The 15,608-nt window shown below is 41.5% G+C and overlaps 2 protein-coding genes across 2 annotated transcripts; one reads left to right on the forward strand and one right to left on the reverse strand.

Annotated features, from left to right (window-relative positions):
* The first annotated feature begins 35 nt into the window (after positions 1 to 35).
* Positions 36 to 5,158, forward strand: LOC136420359 (uncharacterized). The gene is made up of 2 exons (XM_066407222.1): positions 36 to 641; positions 3,295 to 5,158. Exons 1-2 carry the CDS (start codon positions 193 to 195, stop codon positions 3,401 to 3,403), a joined length of 558 nt encoding a protein of 185 aa, XP_066263319.1. The 5' UTR covers positions 36 to 192; the 3' UTR covers positions 3,404 to 5,158.
* LOC136420358 (peptide-N(4)-(N-acetyl-beta-glucosaminyl)asparagine amidase-like) lies at positions 3,981 to 15,385 on the reverse strand. The gene is made up of 12 exons (XM_066407221.1): positions 15,274 to 15,385; positions 14,178 to 14,292; positions 13,325 to 13,585; positions 12,575 to 12,752; positions 11,727 to 11,955; positions 11,362 to 11,483; positions 10,832 to 10,974; positions 9,834 to 9,944; positions 9,090 to 9,269; positions 7,898 to 8,083; positions 7,264 to 7,441; positions 3,981 to 6,611 (listed from the first exon to the last, which is right to left on the reverse strand). Exons 1-12 carry the CDS (start codon positions 15,375 to 15,377, stop codon positions 6,436 to 6,438), a joined length of 1,983 nt encoding a protein of 660 aa, XP_066263318.1. The 5' UTR covers positions 15,378 to 15,385; the 3' UTR covers positions 3,981 to 6,435.
* Between the last annotated feature and the right edge of the window lie 223 nt (positions 15,386 to 15,608).

Here is a 15,608-nt window from a genome sequence, read left to right on the forward strand (position 1 = left end):
ACGTAAGACCCAGTGCATGCCGGGTAAAATGTAGCCCTTGCGACACACAAAAGCGCCATGACGCAATAGGTAAATATTATGCTCCTGCGGTGCGATGTAGAACTGTTTCTCCTCAAATCTGTGCGTTTTCAGAACTGACATCTCAAAATCGGTTGGTAATCTAGCTCCTACGGGAGTCTAGAAGCCTTCACCATGGGTGTGGGGTCGGAGCGATCCTTACGGGAGAACCTACGGACTCTCTCACGGGGGGACGTTGAGGGAGGCCCGGGGAAGGAGCGCCAGCAGGCCCGGCGACAGGTCGACGCATGGACCCTGAAGGTGGACAACCTCGGGAAAATCCTATGCGCCCTCGGGGTAGTGACCTTCTTCCCCGGTACCATCATGGCTGTGTTGGGGTATTACGTAGAAGGCGTCTGGAACGGCAACATGTTTCTCATGATACTGGGGCCTGCGCTGCTTCTGATTGGGTTTTTCCTATTCTTCCTTGGGCTCCACATGTGGTGTGCCGACTGCTTCGAGGCCGATGACGCGTCACTGACGACACCTGTGCGTCTCGAAGACGAAGAAGACAGCCTCGCAGCACAGGTGAAGCCAGGAGTTCTGACCAACAACAATCTCCACACCGGACCGCCCAATACATGGTCAGTCATTGATTCCTCTAATGCGTCGTGTTACCTTTAAACCTTCGCGAAATTTCTATCGGTATGCAAGAAATGCGCCAACCGCTATCAAAAGAACCCTAACATTTCTTATTTCTGGAAAAAAATCGCAAGTTTTGTTGAACACTGCGCTTAATAAACATCCTAGGTCTAGAAATTGAAGATTAGAAAGAAATGGGGTATCTCGTTTGAGGGTCATGGCCGCTTGTACAGAAAAACAACCGTCTCTGTATCACTATCAGTATGTCTGGATGAATGCCAAGTGTGAGGAATACCGCAGCGACATTGTACCAAATAACTTGCGTCACACAACGTACATGTACCCCAAACTGATTTTACGTTTGGTTTTTCACGTACGCCAGCCTTTAAGTGTGAACAGAATTTTAACAAGAGACGGACTGGTCACGGAGTGAAATATTTTTTTTTCAAATATACGCGCGTGTGTTAGGCATCGCGTACAAGGCATAGGATTTTGCTAATGGCTTGTCTGTACTAGCTTATAATACCATATGATTAAAGCTATGGTGGGGCAGACAACTTTGATACAAACATTACAACAAATGTAAATGTTATGAATGGCATATGCATTTAGTTAACATTAAAAAAAGCTGGATATGATAAAGTTCTGTGGTTTTGATTTCGCGCTATGGGAAAAATGGAGTGTTTGCGGTGGTTTTAAGTTCGTGGCAGCGCTATAGTCACATACCGCCACAATATTGGACAAAAATGTTTGCGGTGGTTTTAAGTTTGCGGTGAAACGGTCGCCGCGAACATAAAACCACCACGAACATTTTTGCATTTACATTATACGTTTCAATGTATAACTGCAAATATCACACGTTTCCATTGAAGTGACTATAGTATGGTTGAGTGCATAGTACGGCTGAGTGAATAGCTGTGCAAATGTCGCTGTGTCATGGAGCAAATGTTGTCTAAGGACACGTGTCTTTTTGAGATTGGCAGACAGACACAGTGTTATTCTTGTCTGTGATGGCTAGCTGCTTAATTGGCATTCCTTTGTGGTTTAACAGAAGCCTTATCTTTTCTAGTTTGCCTTAGAGTTGCATATTTGGATTAAATATACGACCCTGTTACCTCTATTTGGATATATGCACCACACAAGACAATGGGACTACAATGGTGGGATTGTGACTTAAACACCTGGCCATGCATATGGTCATACTGTAAATGCAGAAATGTTCGCGGGGATTTGATTTCGCGGTAGGGAGAAAATTGAGTGTTCACAGTGGTTTTGCGCTGGCGTCTGAAACAATAGTAGCGCTACAGTCACAAAATGGAACGGCTTTTCGCGGTGATTTTAAGTTCGCGGCAAAGAGTTCACCGCGAAAATAAAACCACCGCGAACATGTCTGCATTTACAGTATAATCTATGCGACGATCAAACAGGTATATCTAGACTGCTGCAGGGCAACAAAGTGAGAGATCGTCTGAAAATCCAGACAATTTATTCATTTGTATTATGCTTCATTGATTTATTAAAAAGGGTCACCGATCATGAACCCATTTTTGGTAACATTCAGGGGACGAGCCTTGCCTGTCGAAGACATTCTCAAATTCTTTTAATGCAACGCTTTTAGAAAACCACTGTAGTGTAATGTCTTCATTGAGTGAAATGAAATTTGACAGCTATAGGAAAGAGAAAGCCATAGGGGGTAATGTGTATCTCACCAAGCTATATAACCTCCTTGATCTCACATTGTAAATTGAATATCATTATGCTTCATTTATCCATTACTAAATAGGTCACCGATCAAGAACCTCGCAGGTGATGCCTCAAGCTGTTTTTGCGACATTCAGGGAACGAGCCTTCTCTGTTGAACTTTGATCAAGTCAAAATCATCATCAAGCTCTTTTTATGCATACCTTTCAGCAAACGTAGGTCTGCAGTATGGTGTTTTCTTGAGTAAAATGAAACTTGGTTGCTTTAGGAAAAAGAAAACGGCTGTTATGAAATTGCACAGAGCTCTCACCAGAAATCTAGGGAATTTTGCAGACACCTGTTTTCAATGGCCAAAATGGCACGTAGAGAAAGATGGTCTGTAGGTCTGTGAAACTTACAAAACTCTGCCAGAAAACAAGTTGAATTTGAAATGTAACACCATTATTGAAGTACATAGGGAGTGCCACCTGCCTTGCAGATGATTGAACAATGATGCAATGTCACCTGCAAATAGCAAAGGCTGTGATCTTTGCACATGATATTGCATCATTTTAAGGTCGTGTACAACCCTCACCTTTCTCACAGCAAGGATACTGTAAGTACAGAAATGTACGTGATTTTTGGATTCTTTACCGCGAACTTAAAGCCACCGCGAAAAGCCGTTCAATTATGCGACTGTAGCGCTACTATTGTTTCAAACGCGAACTCAAAACCACCGCAAACAGTCCATTTTCTCCCTAACGCGAAACTAAATTCCCACGAACATTTCTGCATTTACAGTACATTAAACAATGTAGCAAATAAGCAAGAAAACAGTTACTCAAGCAACTGGATACATTTTTGATAAATTTCCAAAATCTATCCAGTTGCTTGAGTAACTGTTTTCTTGCCTATCATATTACCTGGATGTCTAACCTTCATCAAGGTAATGTAGAAAACTGTATTGTTCTACAGGTTCTCACGGGGCGGTTCTAAGGAAGACACAGAGCCCATTGTGATCAACCAGTATGGCTACATGTCCAACAACAATGAGCTCACGTCCACGCCTGCACAAGGGGTCTGAACCTGCTTCTTCTAACTACTGAGATTGTGGGGGTGAAATTAGCCTCTACCAGGCTCCACGGGTCGCTGAAAAGATCATAGAAATTGGCCAAATAGACGGATAGCATGTCAGAGAAGTTAGTTCGCTAAAGAAGTTACAGTTTGCGACCTGTGGATGGCATATTGGGCCCTCTCTCCATAGCCGACTCCCTTAGCATAATATTCACTCTATTTGGCTAATTTCTACTATTTTTTCCAGCGATCCACATGGCGTGGTAGAGGCTAGGGTGAAATGTAGTGAACTGGCTTTGCTCTACTGCTGGTAGTGGTGTAAGCAAATAGTGAACATAGCACAGAGCTTAAATTCTACAAGAATGAGCTCACATCCACATCTTAATCTTCTTCTTCCAACCACTTTGATTGTGCAACTGTTAGCAAACCGGCTAGTCTCTACTGGTGTTAGTGATGAAGTTCATTATCACTCTCTTGCTCAAGCAGTGTGAACTTTCATCTTTAAGTGCAGAAATGCATCAACTTTGTACTTAATGGTTTGGAAAAAGGCTAGATGGTACACTGTAGTCATTACAGTACACTGTAGGTAAAGGTGGTACATGTATTGCTTATAGTGGGGGAAAAACATTTCTGGTAAATTGCTATTCAAGAATATGCAGTTGTATGCAAAATATAACCTGCTGGACCATTTATCGAGAATTTAGAGATATGGTTTTTGGCATATTCTATTATATTTATAGAGTATTCTACAACCATAGAACACAAGTATTTATGGAATTTACCTGCCAACAAATCAAATGTATGTGCCTGCAAGTATTCTATCTCTAGTGCCATTCACTATGCAGCTTATATACATATATAGGGGGTGATACTCTCTACCAATATTGTCATAATAATCTTTTTGACTGTTTGTATTATTCACATATTATTCAATAATATTTATTCATATTGTTTGTGATTACAAGGTACCTTAACTACACCATGACTTATCATATGTACTTGCACATTACATTTATGTCAATATCATGATACATTATGAGTGCTGTGTGTTGTTCCAGTAAAATAGATGAATATCATATAAAAATGTATCATAGGTGTTATTGATATCCGGAAACAGCCTTTTACGCAGCTGTGAACTTGGTAGGGAATCATACGTTCTCCCTAACTTGAAGTTTAGTAATTAGATTTGTAGTTGGAGGGTTAAGTGTTTATTCTTAATATATAGTTATAAAAATCAGGACAACAAGCCAGTATGCTGTCTATAAAGAGGAAAGAAAGGAGTTAAGGGGACTTAATATGTTAACTGGATTTCTAGTATTATAGAACATTTGTTAGTGTCTGATGCAGGGTTGTCTCCAGCTTTAATTATTTTCTGTCTCTCTCTTTATTTGTGAGCCCATTTTGTTAATTTTCATTGTTAAACTTTCATTTCAAGCTAACGAAAACACATTTTTGCATCAATATCACGTCATGACGCTCAGATTTTCTTAATGGACAGTGTAAAATTTTTGTCGGTCCCAAAAAGAACATTTCCGTCCCAGGACGGAGGGACGGGTCCTGGAGACAGCCCTGGTGTGGTGTAATATTTCTAGCTTTGGCCCTGGTGTGTAAAACCATGTACATTTGTAAATGCATTGATGAATATTTTCTTCAAGTTAAACAGTTGTAGGCCCTAGATGGTAGAGAGTGATATAGTATAGTGTAGCATGGTGTCATGTGGCTTTGTTCAGTATATATAGTAGTTGAAATAAACATATATTGCATAGTGTTAACATTTGTATGAGTTATTGTCATATTTGCATGACTAATATGACTATATTTTCACATATACAAGAAGGCAAAAAGTTTAGATTAGCAAAGTAATGCAGTCATTCTCAATTGAGGTGAAGCATAATGCTTTTCCAAGCAGCTAGTGGTAGTGCAGTGCGGCTTCGGTTTTCAGCCAAGCACACTGGGTCACCCCTACTCTTCTTGATAAGTGTGTTGGGTTCTTTTACATGCAGAGGTTTAATGCCTGAGACTAAGTGTAATGCCTGAAGTTCACAAGTTGGTGATAATAATAATAATAATAACCTTGTAAAGTTTGTATGCTCCTTCACCCTGTATGTCCAGTTTAAGTTGGGTTGGACTTGGAGAGCACACTCTAAATTCATTATGATAATTTCATTAATTTTGCGATAAAAGTAAAATGTACATTGGATTGCATACTCAAGGTGTCATGAATTTACAGTGGACAGGTGACTGGTCACAGCAAAAACTGCGGAAACAAAACCACCGTGAATATTTCAAGATATACAGTATAATTAGTGTTCCAAATCCGACTGATTCCATTGGATTGTTCCGTTATATTTATCGGGTGTCTGGAAAAACAATTTTGCAGATACAGACACACCTTGACTCTACGTTGTGACTTTTGGGCAATCTGGTTTTGACTTTGTGATACCCAATACAAACAATTCATTAAAAATGCTAGATAATGAAGATAAAAAACAATTTTCTAATCAGAATTAAAGAGACCAATAACGCTCCATGAATAATTTACCGACAATGCTTATTAACATTGAATAAGAGTGGGCCGGCTACATTAGAATTAAAATAGCTTGTAACACTAGGGGTGGGTACCGGTTTGGCTTAATAAGGTCCAAGTCCAAGTTTAGGTCCAGAGATTTAGGTTCAGGTCCGGACCTGAACCTGGACCTGATCCTGTCCAGTTGATGTTTTGTTTTATTTGACCAATACTAAGCATACAGAATTGATACTGACACGCACAACTAGAAAAAGTTTCTTGGTCAGAAGACTTTCAAGATAAACCAGTGGTTGATATTTGAATGTTTCAGTTATCATAAATGCCTTTTTTGACAGAGGGGAGATTCAAAACACTTCTAAATCAAACAAAATAGAAAATATATTTGTACTTATTCAGGTTTTCGGCTTTCAGGTTTTTTAGACTCGGTTCTTGGATGTTATAAAGGTCCGAATCAGGTCCAGCGAACTGGTATCCACCCCTATGTAAGACCTCATAGAAAAGGGCATGCAAACCCTCTACAGAGGTTTGAGGTGGACTTGTATGTCCAGTGGGAACTCCTCCATCCTGTCCAGCGCCTGTCTGAACAGCTGTGCGTGTTGCCAGGCGTGGTCCCCCCGGCCGCCCCGGAGATCTGCCGTCAGGGTGAAGCTGGTCACGCCCTCCAGGTCCCTGGTCTTTGTGCCTTCAGCATCTGAAGGATAGTAAAGTAAAAGACAAAATAGTCATCCTCAATTGAGGTGAAGCATGATGCTCTTCTCAGTAGCTAGTGGTAGTGTAATACTGTTTCACTACAGCTCGCTTTTCAGCCAGGCAGACCGGGTCACCCCTACTTTTTTCGATAAGTGTGTTGGGTTCTTTTATGTGCAGAGGTTTGATGCCATAAGCTCTCTTATACAAGAGGCTGCCGGCTTTATGTCCCCATCTGAAAGGACAATGTGACTCTTTTCCAGCCGTGTCCAGACCTGGGCGCAAAACCGTACATACAAAGTAGGAGGATGAAATTCAGAATACTGAAAAGATGGAATAAAAAAAGAGCATGTACGTTAGATATCAAAATGAGAGATCCTGCTGCAGTACCATAGAAAGCAGCCAGGAGGCAAAGAATCGAACTTGTCCTTCGTTTTGCTGAAACCTACCCACATACCATATGAAATCAAGATTCATCCACAGCTTCTTAATTGAGTTATGCTGTGCACATACAAACAAGCAATCCGTCAGGCTTCGATTTTACTTCCTTGGAATTTGGTCCATTGGCGAAACAGCAGAATTGCTAACCACCTACACCACAGGGACATATGCATCATAAGAATGGTACCATTGATTTGAAAATAAGACAAACTAACCTCCGTTCAACAGAATGCACTTGTCGCCAGAGCATAGCTGCCAGGATATAGAGCCGTTTTCAAAGGTCTGACTCCGTGCCACCACTTTTATCTCCTGTACACACAGTCCTGAACCACTCAGGTCAAGCTTCCAACTCACGGAACCTGTAGTAGCGCCCTCTGTCCTGGCAAGGTAGCACTGCAACAAAAAAAAAAAAAGGTGAACAATTAGTCTAACTATGTGTCACAACCTATTTTCCTATACACACAGACCTGAACCACTCAGATCAAAACCTCCTTGCTCAGATCAAACTTCCAACTCACAGAACCTGTAGTAGCGCCCTCTGTCCTGGCAAGGTAGCACTGCAACAGAACAAAATGGTGGACAATCAGTTAATGATTAAACAGGCAGCTTTTCTGGTGCGACAAATCTGTAACGTTATCTGATGTCTTCTGTAGAAAAACTGGATAAACAGCATTAAGGAAACGCCACATGAAAATTCATTTTGCAAAAACAGACGGCTAAAGATTCATAATTCATACAGGTGCTATTTTGTTAACTTTCAATACTACATTGAAGTCATGGTACAAACATGTACATGGTACCCCATACTAGCACACAGCCCTTAAGTTGCAAGTGACTGTAGTAACTCACCATATTCCAGTCGTGCTCTTCTTTCCTGAAGACATCCTGTACCGTGTGTGCCCAGTTCTGCCAGCCCACCTTCATGTCCACGTTGTTGTAGAGCCGCGTGTACTTGTCGTTGGCGGTGCAGTACACTAGATGGAACAGCCGCCCTTTCTTCTCCTGTTCACTCAGTCTGAACACATGCGGCTCGGCCTGTGGGGGGTTAACAGAAATTTAGCATGGTGTCAACCTATTCTAACTCTTGTTCACTCGTCAAATTGATTCTGCAAAATACATGCAATCTGAAACCTGTCCCCATTCAAATGTTGGCCCTTACATTATCAAACTATTTCAGACATCAAATATTCTTTAACCGGTAAACATTATCACAACTACAGTCAAACCTGCCCAAGAAGACTAGTGGACAGGTGGTCACTAAAGACAGGGTTATCAAAGGACCACCAAAAAAGTGGTCACATTTGTCAGGTGGGCCTCATGTAGAGGTGGTCACTTGTATAGGTTTGACTTATAGCTTTCTTACAGCAAGATTTTCCAAGGTTTGATGTAACAGGTTGATCGGCGTGATATAACCACCTACTGCCGCGCCGCGTGCCTGTGAAGCTGGTGTGTTATGCCAAAGGGCGTTAATACTGGCTATACAGATACAGAAGCTGGTGTGTTACGCCAAAGGGTATACCAGCAATACAGATACAGAAGCTGGTGTGTTACGCCAAAGGGTATACCAGCAATACAGATACAGAAGCTGGTGTGTTACGCCAAAGAGCGGTTATACCGGCTATACAGATACAGAAGCTGATGTGTTACGCCAAAGGGTATACCGGCTATACAGATACAGAAGCTGGTGTGTTACGCCAAAGGGTATACCGGCTATACAGATACAGAAGCTGGTGTGTTACACCGAAGGGTGGTTATACCAGCTATACAGATACAGAAGCTGGTGTGTTACGCCGAAGGGCGGTTATACCAGCTATACAGATACAGAAGCTGGTGTGTCACGCTGAAGGGCGGTTATACTGGCTATACAGATACAGACGCTGGTGCATTATGCCGAAGGGCATTTATACCGGCTATACGTATACAGAAACTGGTGTGTTACGCCGAAGGGCGGTTATACCAGCTATACAGATACAGAAGCTGGTTTGTGACACTGAAGTTATACTGGCTATTTATACAGATACAGATACAGACTGTAGGTTACTTTTGACTTGTCTTTTTGTGTGCCCAGTTCCCCCCGTGCCAGCCTCCATGCGACCGAGCCTGTAGTTCTCCCTCCCATCTCCTTCTCTCCAGGCCGGCGGGGTGAGATGAACTCCACCAGCTCTACAAGAAACCTTCTCACCAACTCGTCTTTCCTCTCCTGGGACAGTCCTGCCTGTCTCTGGAAAAAAACAATGAACAAATTTGCAAAGAAACTACAAATTTAAGGAAGATGTAAGATAAAGTAGTTGTCTATCCTGAGATGAAACATGATGCCTATTAAGTCATTATGACTTACAGTGTAACTGCAGTGTTACAAATGCCAGCCCAAAACGTTAGGTATATTCATATTTACATAGATGCTGTCAAGAAACAATACCAAGAGACAAAACAATAATTATATAGAATTGCAAGCTACTTCTTAAGAATGCAGTCAATACTTATCGTTTGGGATCACATTCTAACACTGAAGAGAAACCAACCTGCAGTGTAGGGTCAGTCTTACTGCCTTGGGGAAGGTGACAGATGATCATTGAAATGTCGGCTCATAAAAGTACAGTAGTTGTGAATAAAGAAATTCTTTTTTTTTTTTTTCTCTTTTTTTTTTTTTATAATTTATTTTCCATCCAACAACATAAACAACACAGTCAGTAGTTCAGTAACATAAATAAGTGTCATATACAAACTGACGTCAGTAATAACTTGAAACAAATAAAGAAATTCTTTATACTATCTTTACGTTTACCTTTTCATTCATCCTGGTGACCGTTTCCCTCAGCCAGCTCTCCCTACACTCCTTCCTCCTGGCGCAGACTTCTTGGTGCCGACAGGAATACCTCCAAGTCACGTCACGGATCTGAAAAGGAATCAAAGTGAAAAACACAAATTGAAAGAAGTAATGATCTTGAACCAATTTAGCTCACTGAAGAGCTATTTTTCCACAGGTTGTGACAAAGAAGACAGACGCTATGTACAGTATTTACAGGCTCACTGTACGGGGAAATTCTCCTAAATTCTCCTAGCTCTTTTTAACAAGTACAATGATTAGTGGACCACGGCTAAATGTCCTGTCCTAAGGACTGTGACCCTTTTCAGTAGTGTGCAAGTCAGGTGAATGACATAGCCGGGATTCGAACTCCCAACTTCTTGGTCCAGAGGCATTGTCGCTAACCTGAGGACTATGCATGCTACTATAAATGTGCTTCAAGTATTTGAACCTCACATAGTATAGGTAAAACTGGTGCAATAGCTTAGAGGACAGAGTACTGCCTGCTTTGCATTTGGGATGTTTTGGGTTTTCCTACTATTCTTCTTCTGAAGTAGACAAGACATTCAGTCAAAACTTTTGGTGAGTGAAATTCGAGTTGTAAAATAGTCTATTTTTCATTATGGAATTTACCAACTCAGATCAACTTTCATGCTAATACACAAATCATGGTATGTGTATTATAGTTAGATTTTGCACGTTTTGTCTTGTACTGTTGTCTAAACCACCACCACACTAAATTTCACGTTGTTATCATCACCAAAACACGGGAAAAACATACCTCCTGGTGAGAAAAGGCGACAACGTAACTCAACTTCTTGCTCCAGCCGGCTTCGTACATCAACGGTTTGTCGCTAACGTTCTCACATGGATCGACATGGACCCAGCGTTGTTGAGAATTCGAAAAGCACTCAGTCTAAACGTGGTCTAATAAAAAAACACAAACGAAAACGTTATGATCAAACGAAGGAACGAACCTCATCTTTTGAGTAGGCGATGATGTAGGTGAGTTTTTTCTTCCAGCCCGCTTCGTAGACGAGCGGTTTGTCGTAGTACTTCTCTCCGTCAAGGTGAAGCCAGCGCTGCTGGGAGGTGGAGTAACATTCCGTCCAGCAATGGTCTGAAACATTTAGCATCAGGCTATTAGCTAGCAGAGGGTCAGGGCGTCTTCTGGGCGCCCTACACTAAGAATACAAGGAAATTATTTTGCAGGGATGCCCAGAGGATACCTTGTTTCCCTATTAATTACACACACATGTACATATGATCTCCACACACATGCACTGTTTTTTTTTTCTTATACCAGACACTGGGACAGCATGAAAATTGATTGACATAAAAGGCTACCAGGTAATTGTTACATATATAGAGAGAAACTCTGAGTCCGACTGAGAACCAAAGAAATAAATTAGGGTGGCCTGACAATACCTAGGCCATACTCGGGTATGACTACAAGTACAGTAGTAACAATACATTACTAGTACATGTAATATAAGTCCTGACCTACCTGTCCAGTCTACCACATGTCTAGCCTCATACCCGAGGGACCGACAGAGAAGGGTGAAACAGTTGGCCCACTCTCCACATCGACCACGCCGGGTCTCCAGCAGTTTGCCTGGGTGGTTATACCTACAGAACAGCACAATAATGCAGAGTTGGTCTCTGTTTTAATGTTAGGTTTTCAAGACTAAGTTGAACAGACATAAACCAGTTAATGTAACCAAATACATCTGACTGGCTCATGAGCTGTGTTTTGTGGTAATTTTCTTCGTTATGACTTGGCGTTTTGTGGAAATCGACAAGACTTGGACGCGGATGTCTTCTATATACCGGTAATCGAATCAACATGGCCTAAGTGAGAAAAAAAATCACCTTGGAAAGCGTGTTTGTCTCTGACAGGTTGCGCAATGATACAGCTCCACCCTCCCAGCCTGCCACATCTGCTCGGCGGGGGTGGGGTTGGCCATTCCAGCAGCCGTCGTTCTCCCCCCACATCCATCGCACGGCGCCTTGTCTACCCATTTAAAGAAATCCTTTTTGAACCAACGGCGAAGCTCGGGCAAGATGAGGTCTTCTAAGGTGAGAGGGGGTGGGCTGTTGTCTACAAGAAGAGAAAGATATTATATTACAGTCCTAGATCACATGATTTTTTTTTTGCACTGGCATTTTAACCTTCTCCCTGCTGCCTAACTCTGTAACCAATAGAGAATGGGGTACCAAACGGCTACTTCAGTGTGCTAAAGGTGCCTACATGTGCCTACATGTATGACACCAAAAAACAATATTTACTGATTATTTTCAACAACAATAGCATGATGCATTACATTGTATTTAATGCACCAAATAGACAATCTTCTTTTGTTTTTTTCCTGAAGTCAAATGTCACTGATACTAGTAATGCTATTACTGTTAAAGATAATTAGGAAATTTTATATTTTGCTGTCATTGGTTCTTGTTCTTGTTGTTGTACTGGACAACTCCCCTTTAGTTGGGAGCCAATCTAAATACATGTATCCTTGTCAGTGTGTATAGATAGAACAAGTTTTCTGTTTTAAGGAAACAAAAATTCAAAATGTACATCTACAAATTCAATGGACTATGATTTAGTAAATTTTCTAACATATAAATGTTGGCTTTGTACAATTTACCTAAACTTTTGACATCTAACAATATGAAAGAAGAAATTATAATTTTTTTTCTCCCACAATATTTTTCCTTACCAGTTTTTGTCTCCTCTTTCTCCAGCTCTTCTAGAACCTTTAACTTCTCCTGTGCCTTAGCTCTCAGTTCCTCCTCAGGTATGAGACTGCGAGCCTTCGCTTGAAGAACAGGGTCCTCGTATAGAAGAACGTGCTGAAAACTGGACTCCAGTCTTGCATAGAACTGTCTCTCAGACGCCTGGGTTTGAACAAAAGTAGAAAATTTTTTAACCTTCTCCCTGCTGCCTAACTCTGTAACCAATAGGGGATAGGATGCCAAACGGCTACTTCAGTGTGCTAAAAGGTTAGTTAAAAGTTATACATTGTTATGATGTCCATGTCAACATTCTATTGTAATAACTTGTCTTTGTCAGCAGGGCTAGCCCTTTGTAATAGCCATAGGCTACTAGTAGTTGGACACTAGTGAGCTCTGGCTGTGAGTCCTGAACAGCCAAACAAATACATAAATAAATTTTAAATCCTAAATACACCTCTAGATGCATAGAGGCAGTAATGTTACCCATCTCCATTTCTATAGCCCTCAAGGGCCACACATTGCAACTACAGCAGGGGGCTAGTTAATTCGTAATGGTTTGTGTTCAACTCATATTAGTCATCCAGGAAATTGAAGACTGAAATTTCAATTCAATCTATACCACTGGATTTCAATATGAAAATATCAGTTGGATGGACATCTGAAATATCTGATATTTTTATATTGTAATCCAGTGGTAGAATTGAATGAAACTTTCAGTCTTCTATATCATTTACCAGTATGTTGTTGCTGGGCTGTACCACTTGACTTTGAGGGGTGGTCTGCGCAGGTACGGAAGACATTTCAGTGACTGCACTAGCCGCAGGCTCTCTGGCGGCTCCCCCAGGCTGAGACGTGGCCTGAGCAGACGTTTCAGCAGCCTGAGCGTTCTGTTGTGCCGGGCTAAGTTTCTTCAGCCTCTCTACTGTGATCTGGTCACGGATTTTGATCACATCGTCCAGAGGTGTATCGGGTAGAAGTACCAACTTTTCTTCTCTCTGAAAGAAAACAAGAAAGAATAGAGTTACTGTAATAGTCTGGCATGGACCATGGTGTAGTGTTTCAAGGCTGCTAGTGGATCACAAGGTTGTGGGTTTGAATCAACAAAGCATCACAATTTCATTCCGCAAAGAATGTGACTCCGCGCCAATCAGAGCTCATGCTTGTGTTTCACACAAATATGTCAATAACAATCATTTCTCTTAGATTACTCCTGCTATATCTGGCAAATTTTAAATTACTCTTTCCAGGTAAATATGGCATTGAATGGCTGAGTGGCTAGGCACAAGATTGAGAGGTCACAGGTTCGATTCCTGGCATTCCTAGCAAGATGTCTTGTCTTTGAGAAAGGCACTTGATATGACTTACCTCACTCAAAACAGGTGTAAAAATGGGTACCTGACTTTGGCTGGGGAGGTAAAAGGCAGTGGAAGGAGAACGATAGGCTACACCTACCAATACCGTGCCCTAGACACAGTGGATAACAACTCACTGTTCCTTACGACCTCAAAAAGGCTACGGGACTACATTTATCTTCTTTACCTGCCTTTATCGGGTACATAGATGATACACAATATACTGCACACATACCTGAGTAAATCCCATCGCTTTCAGGCAGTCTAGGGCGCCTGGAATGGGTACCAACCGGGACCGGACCACCTGGTTTTCTAACCGGATGGTGCGGAACTTTGGCTCCTGCGGATTTCTAAAAAGGCACAAACAAAAAATCAACTACATAGTATCTTTTGCAAGCAGAAAACATGCAAAACGTGTTAAAAACAAACTTTAAGTCAAGCAAAGTACAATGTATCATATTTGCAATAGTTTCAATGAAAGTTAAAGGTGCCCTAAGCGATTTCAGGGGGTAAAACTTGAAATATTCTGGGGAAAACAATTCTGTTTTGTGAGGTTGAAACTGACATTTGCTTCCCCATTCTAGCACATCTGCATCATTATTTCAGACTTTGGGCGTTTAAAAATAGCACAGAAGCAAGCCACAAAAGGAGTATTTTATTTATTGGGTCCCCCCAAAAATCAGCCCAGAATCCAGCCGTAACGGTTTCCTGTCGACAATTTTCGGTAACTTCCGGCCGTGTGACGTCACAATGCCCAAGCACATTGAGCCATGACCACGTGATCATTTCTTCAGATGCGTTCGGGATTTATCGGTCAGAATCGTGCATGTTCGGAAGATTTGAAATGATGGCTGGCCTCCAAGTGCTCACTGACAGATTTTCAATGAGTTACCACCACACAACGACATCACATTTTTGCTCCATGATGGTCGATATTCGATGGTATAGTGTTATCTAAACTTACTATGGACAGAAATCAGAAAAAAATTGATTTTGAATATATGACTTTCAGCGCCCTAATATTGCTTAGGTTGCCTTTAATATTTTTGACCACCAGAAGCATTTCTGTTTTGGTTCAAAGGCTGGATTCAGATCTTGATTCACAAGTTAAGCAAGAACTGACGTATAATCATTTTTCTGGACAGTAAAATGCGCAAAGTCATTCAATGGCGGAAGTTTCGATGCGAAAAATTTGGGAAAAAAAGGGGTTGAGCGATGGGGGAGGGGGGCTAACAGGCTCATTTTGTTTATCGAGCGAATTTTACAAAAAACGGACACAATTTAGCTCCCAAATATGCACCACTTGATAAAGATGATAACAGCGTATTTACCGTATAATATTTTCGGCATATCGCAGCAGCAGCTCCGAACAATCGAGGAAAATCGATGACGGATTCGACAGCAGCAGACGAACAGCTGTCTGCTCAGTCGCCATTTTGGTGATGTAATGCACACGCACGGTTCAAAAGAGACACGTTGCGGATACGTTCAGTACTGCAATAAGGGCGCGGTAAGCACGGTTCAAAAGAGACACTTTACGGCTGACTGAAGTACTGCAAGCCGAGCAAAGTAAATGTACACATGCATATGAACCAAAGACACTACAGACAAAGCCCTCTTTTATGTACAATTGAAAATATATCGATTACGAGAAAAATTATGTTTA

The sequence above is a fragment of the Branchiostoma lanceolatum genome, chromosome 15 (assembly GCF_035083965.1).
Source record: "Branchiostoma lanceolatum isolate klBraLanc5 chromosome 15, klBraLanc5.hap2, whole genome shotgun sequence".
NCBI lineage: Eukaryota > Metazoa > Chordata > Leptocardii > Amphioxiformes > Branchiostomatidae > Branchiostoma > Branchiostoma lanceolatum.